At 38.2% G+C, this 10,029-nt stretch overlaps 2 protein-coding genes across 3 annotated transcripts in view; one reads left to right on the top strand and one right to left on the bottom strand.

The window, feature by feature from the left end:
- The window catches only part of ptpn22 (protein tyrosine phosphatase non-receptor type 22), a 23,818-nt gene extending 20,055 nt beyond the window's left edge, over positions 1-3,763 (bottom strand). For both annotated transcript variants that reach the window (XM_060895030.1, XM_060895031.1), the window contains exon 1: positions 3,038-3,763. In XM_060895030.1, coding sequence (XP_060751013.1) covers positions 3,038-3,139 — 102 coding nt within the window. In that variant the 5' untranslated portion in view covers positions 3,140-3,763. The remainder of the gene's footprint in view (positions 1-3,037) is intronic.
- A 1,359-nt stretch (positions 3,764-5,122) lies between these two features.
- LOC132862535 (uncharacterized) lies at positions 5,123-9,879 on the top strand. Its single transcript, XM_060894593.1, has 5 exons — positions 5,123-5,156; positions 5,493-5,825; positions 7,265-7,576; positions 7,696-7,861; positions 9,873-9,879. Exons 1-5 carry the CDS (start codon positions 5,123-5,125, stop codon positions 9,877-9,879), a joined length of 852 nt encoding a protein of 283 aa, XP_060750576.1.
- Positions 9,880-10,029: the final 150 nt, after the last annotated feature.

Here is a 10,029-nt window from a genome sequence, read left to right as displayed (position 1 = left end):
GTGTCATTTACAGATTCAAACATCATCAGAGGCTTTCTAGAAGCTCTCAAAGAATTGGTTCTCTCTTGGTTCTCAGGTCTGGTGATTGACAAGATCACTGGAGGACGTTCAGCTTCTAGGCTTTAAAGAAAAAAAGTGGGTTGCTTTTAAATGATAATTTAAATCATGAAGCTCTACCATCTGGGTTTTGAAGCATTTGACTGAATCTAAAAAGATAATAAACCAATATATTCTTCACAATTTATACTGCTGCTTTGTCAACTATCAACAGATATAAGGGATCCAGCTTCATTAGCAGTCATGTCCATGACACATCTCCATAATCTTCTCTTCCTATCACTGTGGTACAAGTCGATCTTAGACACATCTGTTGACAGGATGTTCCAGGACTATACATGCTTTTTTTCCTCGCTGTTTTATACACTCTGTAGTCTGAAGGTGAAGTCTTTTCTTGATTGTTGACTATGACACTGATACACCTACGTTTTGGTGTCCATAGTCTGGCCTGTTGTCATTAAAGGGCTATTCTTCTTCTACCACGGATAGTTTCTAGTCTTCTGGGACTTTTGGTGTTCTTGAGCATGTTCCTCCATTTTTAAATAGTTTGATTTGTTGATTTGGCCACAACTAATTATTGTGCCATCATTTTTGCTATCTATGTGATCACTTTGTTTTGGTTTTCAAATGAATGATGGATTGCTTCGTTGTCAGTTACAGCTCTTTGGACTTTATTATTGAGACTTAACAGTGAATGCAATTCCAAATGAAAATACCATAATTCATACTTAAATTCAACTCAAATCATTTATCTGCTTACTTGGAAACAACAAAATAGGAAACACCTAGGAAACAACACACATTTGGCCCACAGTTCAGCAGTCAATCGGACAATTACTTACATTTCAACAAGAATATACTGTGGTACAAAATTGTACAGACCTGACTGTACGTCTAAGTTTCTTTTGTTTGAGATTTTATGTTTTGTGCACATAATATAATTTATAATAAAAACTTGTATTAAATTAGAAAAGAAAAGAAAATTTTCCAAATGTGAAATTAACATCTAACAACACACAGAACGGAAGCATATCTGAGGTAAGCAGTATTTCATTGACCACACAAGCCACTACTAATTCTGTCCAAGGATGCTTCCTGAAACAAAACAAACAATTTCTAAATGAATCTTCTTAGAAAATCCAAATCATCAAAACTGCTGGGCAACGTGAGATCAATGGAGCTGTATTTAAAACAGTTTGTTACTTAGCAGAATTGAAAGACAAGAGACCAAAGACACTCTTTGTTCTCTGCTGGCATTCTTTCATGTCTGCAGCTCATGAACCATCCTTTCAAGGGTCTAAACCCGTCTCTTAGGAAGTGACATGGCAATGTTTGTCAAGTGATTTGCTTCTGTTCAGGACGTTGCAAGAACTCACTGTCCTTTTTCGTTTGTGATACTTTTGTGCTATATAGAGTACAAATGCATGTCTTCAAATCCATTTTACTGCCTTTCTTTATAAGCAACATCGAACAACTAGAAACAACTCGTGATTCAAATATAAAGAGCTAAGAATAACAATGTCCATGTCCATGGTAGCTGTGCTTTATCTTATTGAAAATAATAATAGAAAATATTATTAGGAATATATACAGACAGGTGACAAAGGAAAAATCGACAGAAAGTGTCTAACACGACAATCCACCAGAATAGCTTTAATGTGCTTAGAACTGATACTATACATTTCTGAAACCGTTCTGAAAAGATGAGCATGATCTTCGTTCAGCCCTCAAACCCCGAGGCTTCCTTCAAGAGACCACAGCCACCCAAAATAGAGCTAAAGGTGATCAATCAAAAGAACGTCTAAGAGAACAAGCGGACTCATACCATGCAACAAATACACCCTCAGTGTCCGTTTTTTCCTTTAATTTGTCCCTTGTCTGTGTGTTAGTTCTTTTGTAATAAACTCAACAGTTTTATTTGTGTCGGTTGTCATTGGTCGTCTGGTGCAGTACAGAAAGGTTAAGAATGATGTGTGCATATAAGTGTGAAATAATGGGGGTAAGAAATAAAATTCATGTATTGACGCATAAAACGTAGTCTAATATAAATGTACTATTTTGTATAAGCTTTCCTTATCAGACTCTCATAAGGGTCTCCAGTAACAAAAAAGGTACAGAACATTGACACTGGAGACTCCTTTCATAAATAATTAATACCCATTTTCTTACGGAAATCCTTATCAACAACCAAATCAATAATTGTAGATTTCTATTTGTTTAATAATTAAAAGTATACATTTCTCATTAGACATGTAATGAAGTGACATGTCTTCATTACACGTCTCGTATACTGTAAAATGATCTTACAACCAAATGATAACGTATTCAAACTAGTCGTGGTAAAGAGTATAATTACATCCAGACGGTCAGATCTGCTGTTTGCAGATTAATCAACATCGTCTGACTGTTCCATTTGAATGTTTTGCTATTCAGAGAATCACCAGAACAGACTGTGTAACGTTAACATCCAGCAGAATTTTATATGATGGTGGAAAGAGAATGCAAATCTCTAAGTTCTCTTTTTAAGACACTTCCCTCTGCAAAAGAGGAAGTGTACAGTATGTACAGATTGTTTAGCCACACGCTTAGCTACCAGTTGGCTAGTTTTAACTGATTTCTGAACATTTTTCACTTTGGCTAGTTATTTGAGGCTGATGCAACAGTACCACGTACTGTATCACAACTGTCTGCTTGCCCAACACACAACCACACACACGCACACACACGTTTATGAATTTCAAATATCTAGTTGTAGGAAGTCAGTAGAACTGGACTTATCTCCACTTATCAGATCTGTACTGCTGGTTATGATTCTAAAGCAAATATGGTCTTGTCTGCTAGACAAAACACAGTCGCTGTTCTTCAAGCTTTTAAGACAAGTCATTTGTTTTGTTGTATGTAACCCCAGCTGGGTGCCACTTTCATTCCAAAAGCTATCAACGATCTACTGTACAATCAACAGACATAGAAATGAACTCACCAAGAACTCAACAGCGTAAGCGCTGTCTTCATGAGCCGATGTGGCCTCTTTGCTGGAAAACTGGTCCAGGAAGCTCCTCAGGACTTCAGCTTGGAGTTCCATGGTGCAAGAAGTCCCCCAGCAGTGCCCTCTGTCATGTCACATGGCTTTGAAGGCCCCAATGGATTGTACTTTCTCTCTCTCTCTCTCGCCTCTCTCTGTCTATCTATCTCTCTCCCTCTCTCTCTCTCTCTCTCTCTCTCTCTCTCACTCTCTCCTCTCTCTCTCTCTCTCTCTCCTCTCTCTCTCTCTCTCTCTCTCTCTCCTCTCTCTCTCTCTCTCTCTCTCGCCTCTCTCTGTCAACTTTTCCCTCTCTTCAATTTATCTTTCAATTTTCTCTTTCACTCAGCCTTTTTGACATTCTTCCTTCAGCTGAAATGTTGCCTAAGCTTTGAGGAACTTGAATGCAAAAGCTGTAGATGGGCTGTCGTCACGGAAGCTTGTCAACAGGTTTCTGTGGTCAGAATAAAAATACCACCACTGTTCTCCTCTCTGCCAATTTCTTGCTAACTTGTTCTCTTCTCTCACTCTGCCTCTCTCACTCACTAAGGTTTTCTGCTCTCTCTCTCTCTCTCTCTCTCTCTCTCTCTCTCTCTCTCTCTGTTTCACTCTCTCTCTCTCTCTCTCTGTTTCTCTCTCTCTCTCTCTCTCTCTCTCTCTCTCTCTCTCTCTCTCTCTCTCTCTCTATTTCTCATTCTGTCCAACACACGCTGTGCTACTGGGTCCTAGAGCCACCCCTGCACAGGAAGCATGCAGTGGGTGTGATTTTGTTTTTGTGTCTAAGACACAGCATGCAATAGAGAGAAGGAATCTTACACTGCTATGGCACTCAGCAGGCAGCTGAAGTTGCACGGCCTGTTGGACGACACTCAGGGTGCTCTGGGTGACATTCAGGGTGTAACTGAAGTAGGAACATTTCGAAGTGGGACAGATGGCTGCAATAGATGTCATTGTTTCCCAGCTAAAGTACATTTAAAATACCAACATTGGATTGCGATTTCAAATGATTGCTTATGTATGTGGTTAGACAAAAAAAACAATACCAGCATTACGTAGCAGAAAGTCTGTCTGACTAGGCCTAAAGTTTTATGATTTCCAATTATTATTTTTTTGGCTCCATCTAGGGGGTATTGTTAGAAGTAGCCCATCGATGGAGACTTGAGTTCAATGTATAAACTTTTTTTTTTTTTGTAAATGCTTGATTAAAAAAAAAAATTAGGGCATCTCTCCAAACATAAATATCCTTTTTTTTCCACAGTTAACTTTTCTGAAATATATACACAAACATGTATGCAATCCACTGGACTGAACCAACCACTCAAAAATAACTCTAATAGAAACACTACTTTTTTAAACCTTCTTTACTTTTTCTTGAAATCTGGGCTTTAACTGGTGAAAAATTCAGATTCTTTGAACAGGTTTTCGTCTAGGAAATCTGCCCGGATCAATCCTGACCACAACCATGAACCATTTCCGAGTTCAGAGTGATGAAAAATGTTCTCACATCAGGATGCCACCACCACCATGCTTCACTGCAGGGATGATGTTCTCACAGTGATGAGAAGAGTTATAGATCTGCCAAAGATAGCACTTTGTACCAAGGCCAAAAAATTTCTATTTTGGTCTAATTAGACAGAAGAATCCCTCCTACTGGCTTGCTTAGTCAAATAGCATTCATTTCATAGAGCATTTTTATAATTTTCCTTATAAACAGTATAATCCCAATTTGGTCCGTTCCATTCCAGGTTCAGACACTACAAAATATGTAAATGTGCAAGGGAGTGAATATTATAAGCAAAGATATTTATACCGGACCATAAGTATTTGGACAGTGGCTCATATGTTTTGCCTCCATATTGGAAAAGTTTAACTTATATATCTATGTCAAGTGCAATTGACCTTTTCTATGTATAGCCACAGGAAAATAAATGTTGGGTTGTTTCTCTGGCTTCGAGTAACAATAGCCAACGGAAACCTCAGGTAGGCCTGCATTACATCCTGTACATATGCAATCTGCAGTCTGCATAGTCACAACACATTTACACAATGAGGGTCGTATACCTACTGCTTATGTTTCAAGGTAAGTGGTTTATTGTTCGCTAAATGTTGGGAAGGCATCTAGCATTTGGAATTTTAAAAAGGACTGTAATGACATGTGCTATGTATTAATATTATTATTATTTTACTAGTTGCTGTAATAGTAATCAAAAAGTATTTTTTATACTTTGCATATTTTTTCATTGTTGCCAATATATGGCACTTTATATAGGACACAACAGTTAGCTCTGGTTTTGTAATGGTATTTTTTAACCAGTCCTAATAGATAATATCCAAAGTATCAATACTTTGTTTCCCTTTATACATCAAGACGTTTTTTTTTCTTTTCCACTGACCATTTATATACATTTTTTTCCAGTTCATGCTCATCTGAAGTGTGATAAAACCAGCATCCATACCACAGTTGGGAGAGATATTAATGTTCTCTGCAGATATGATTCAAATAATTTTATATTCAGTAAGAAGTACTGGTGCCACGGGGAGTCCAGAAATACTTGTGAGGTATTGTTGGATACGGACGGATTCACAACTTCACGGCTCAAGAAAAAAGCAAGGATATATCAATCAGGTTACCAGACTTTTCATATTCTCATAACAGGAGTCCAGCTGGAGGACACTGGAATCTATTGGGCTGGGATTGACAAAATATACGCTGATATCATGTTCAGGATAAACGTCATGGTAACAGAAGGTAAGGTTTTTACCAGTGAGTCATATGTAGCCCAACTAATTATTTAAAAATTTGAGAAAATGGGAGGAAAAAACAACAATGTAAAGTCTTTACTGAGTCTTTGACAGTTAACCATGATTTGAAGCAAAGCAGAGTGCCGAGTGTGCACCTTTCTGTTAAATAAGTAACCTCATGAAATAGTTTTTCATTGCTTCCTGTACATACAGCATTACATAAGTTGCTCAAAACACAAAAAAAAAAACTGCTCTAAGACAGAACAGTAGCTGTAATCAGCCACACTAATGCATTTGTACTGTATCTAATAACAATAACAAATTTAAAAAAAGTTCAATGTTCCATATAATGTGTGTGTGTGTGTGTGTGTGTGTGTGTGTGTGTTGGTGTGTGTGTGTGTGTGTGTGTGTGTGTGTGTGTGTGTGTGTGTGTGTGTAAGATGCTGCTTGGTGTATTTAGTTTTAGAGCTGCTGTTTTAATGAGTTTTTTCCAAATTAAAAATTAGGCTAATCTGTTTTGTGGGCATTTGTTGGTTGGAGTGGTCTGATTTTATAGCTCCTATGCAGCAAGAGGCTACTGAAATCAAGTAGTTGGTAAATGCGGTTTGTAATGGGGTTGGTCGATTTTCTTTTTTGACATACTTTATTGGCAAACTGCAGATGTCCCCATGTTTCAGTGACACATAAAGAGTTGCTTCTCTTTTTGGATGACAAAATACATAGACTTACAATAGTAGTTTGTCATCTCTCTCTCTCTCTCTCTCTCTCTCTCTCTCACACACACACACACACACACACACACACACACACACACACACACACACACACAACCACTCTGTTATGGACTATTATTAGACAGAAAATAAAACCATGATAAATTTGGGGAAAAAGAAAACTGCATTAATTCCCTAAAATACGATACAAAAGTAGGTGTTTATTTAGAAATTGTGTCATCAAGATAGATTTTGAAGTCCAGGAGAAATTGACTTCAGTAAAATCTGCCCTCTTAATTGAATCGCTGGACAGAAAACCTAAATATTTAACCCCTAAAGTTGTTCTCTGACCATATTTGCTGTAATGCATAATTGATAAACAGTGTTGTTTTCCTCTTCTATAACCCAGACCCTCTCATCCGGTGTATTGTTCTTGATGCTTAGCCACAATCATTCACTGACAATGAGATATACCTTACTTGCTGATGTAAATAAGTGCTTTTCCCAAGTGAAACAAAAATCCACTTCATTTAAATATAAATCAAATTGATCTCTGGTATCTTGATTGATCAATACCACGTACTGTAGGTCGTTCATTTCTGTATCAGTACCGGTACTGATAAACACCAAAAAACATGGAAAAGCCTGGAAAGTTTGTATTAATTCATCGCTAATTAATAAGTTATAAAATAACTTTTTTTTAATAACTTTTTGATACTGGTCTGAATTTCAGAAGCTGTGAGCAGACCCCACATTTGGTTAGATGGCTCACCTGTGGTGACATGCCAAGGACAGCAGGTTCTCCTGCGCTGCCGGGCTGAGAGAGGCACCAATGTGAAGTATAGCTGGTCCAAAGAAGCTCAGGTTCAAGATGTTCTTTTAGAAAGCTCCACGGATCTTCTCTTCCACTGTGCCTTTCTCACCGAGGACGCTCAGTACATCTGTTCGGCTCAGAACGCTGTGAGCAGAGAACGGAGTAATCCCATTTCCCTTCACCTTGTACAGGCTGGACAGGAAAACTGCATTTATTCCCTCATGTCTGATGGTAAATACTTATAAGCTAAATGATTCCAAAAATAACACACTCGTAGTAAAATTCAAATTCTAGTGCATTTTTGTGATTTTTTTTTTTAAATAAAATTTGTTATCATATGTCATTTTCAGAGCTTGAAAGTTACGACTGCAGGACAACGACAGTCTCACCAGTAATAAGCACCAGCACTAATGTGGAGGTTTCAAGCTCAGAATTTGTCACGCAAACCAGTTCAAGTGGAAATCAGTCAATATGTAGAAATCAAACACAGAGCTGGAATGGAAATGACTGTCTTAGGTATGAACATAAATTATACATTTAGTCTGTCTTGTGCAGTAGGCATACAGTAAAAGCTAAAACTAACTTTGGGTGTGGTATATGTGGAATCATTTTAGAAAATTGAATTCAAAGCTTTCATTTTCAGGCCATGGTCAGGAGTGCCACTGTGGTATGATATTGTTCGCTGGATTATCTTCATTGCTATGATTACCAGCGTTGGATTGTTACATGCATGCACCAACACCAGAGGAGTGGCTTGCAAACACCACAACCAAATGTGGTGATGAAGGTGTCGCTTTAGTTTCATCACTTACATCGATATCTGCTTTACCTGCTTACTGTACAGTGGTGCTGTATGGTGACGCACCATTTCCTTTCATGCAATTAAAAAAATATTTACCATTAGGCTTTTTTGTTGACACATGGCATTTATGTCTCTATTGACACATTTATGACACATGGCATTTATGTCTCACTTATTTTTTAAAAAAGTGTTTTCAAAATGAGTACATGTTAAATTTATTAAAGCTTTGGCATCTCAGGGGATTCAGGCTCATGGTGTAACTATCACAGGGCACAATCACACACAAACACAAACACCAATTCCCACACTACAGAAAATTTAGTGATGGCAATCAGCCTACAACACTGTTATTCAGGTTCCTTTTAACTGCGACAATGACTTGTTCTGGGGGAGGAAATCGGAGTACCTGGTGGAAACCCCCGAAATGGAGAATACTCAAACTGCACACAGGGCAGAGGTGTGAATGAAACTCGCAATTCCAGATCTATGAGGCAAACGTGCTAACCAGTAAGCCACTGTGCACCAAAACAAACATCCCCCAAGTCTACAGAAAAATGTCTTTGGTATGAGGGTTGGGATTTGGGATGTGGTAGCCTAGTGTTGGATTTCTGACCAGAAGGTCATGAGTTTAAATCCCAAATTCACTAAGCTGCCACTGCTGGGCCCCTGAGCAAAGCCCTTAACCCTCAGTTGCTCAGTTGTATAAATTGAAATAAAATGTAAGTCACTCTGAGTAACGGCATCTGCTAAATGCCAGAAATGTAAATGTATGACTGTGATTGTCATTGGAAGTTTTTTAAATAAAAAATAAAAGCTTTATTCCTTCATTCATTTTCTACCACTTATCCAAACTACCTCAGGTCACGGGGAGCCTGTGCCTATCTCAGGCGTCATCAGGCATCAAGGCAGGATACACCCTGGACGGAGTGCCAACCCATCGCAGGGCACACACACGCACACACACACACACACACACACACACACTCTCATTCACTCACACACTAGGGACAATTTTCCAGAGATGCCAATCAACCTACCATGTCTTTGGACCGGGGGAGGAAACCGGAGTACCCAGAGGAAACCCCCAAGGCACGGGGAGAACATGCAAACTCCACACACACAAGGCGGAGGTGGGAATCGAACCCCCAACCTTGGAGGTGTGAGGCGAACGTGCTAACCACTAAGCCACCGTGCCCCTATTCCACTTTAATTTTATAGTAATCATAAAGGTTGCAATTAAATGAATTTATTTATGTATTTATATAGTCTTTTTTTTTTTATTTCACTTGGGGCAAAACAGGGGGGTTGAATAATTATTTGCAGTCAGTTTTTCTGGTCTGTAGGTGATATACTGTACACTCATTGGGTACTCACCTGTACACCTGAATATTCATGTGAATTTCCACTCAGCTAATCATGCATAAAAATCATTTGGATATACAGCTTGAATGTGATCTCAGTGACTTCAGTATCTCATTCATCATGGTATCTGAGTGCCAAATAAACTGATTTAAGAACAGCTGGTAATCGTTAAGAATGATTTCAGAATTGGTTGATTTTCTGATATTTTCAGATGGATCCCATGAGCTGGATCTTGTAACTCCTGCTGATAGGTAATAGATGCATGGTGGTAATAATAGCACAAGCTTGTTTACTTAATTATGTATTCTTTTGTTTTTATTTAATTGGAAATTCTGTTGTATTTTGTTTGCTTTCTTCTTATAGGTGGTGATTATAGTTTTTTAACTATTTATTTTGATAGTAAAAATGCTTCTTGGCATTTTTTTTTTCATTTTTATTCCTTATTCTTGCGTAGAATAACAATTGACCAATCAGCGGTCTCGCACCGCCTTTCGTTCCCCCTTAGCCAGCGAATCACCAT

This window comes from Tachysurus vachellii, chromosome 19 (genome assembly GCF_030014155.1).
Source record: "Tachysurus vachellii isolate PV-2020 chromosome 19, HZAU_Pvac_v1, whole genome shotgun sequence".
Taxonomy (NCBI): domain Eukaryota; kingdom Metazoa; phylum Chordata; class Actinopteri; order Siluriformes; family Bagridae; genus Tachysurus; species Tachysurus vachellii.
The sequence above is the reverse complement of the archived record's forward strand: the minus strand, read 5'-3'. Positions and strand labels throughout refer to the sequence as shown.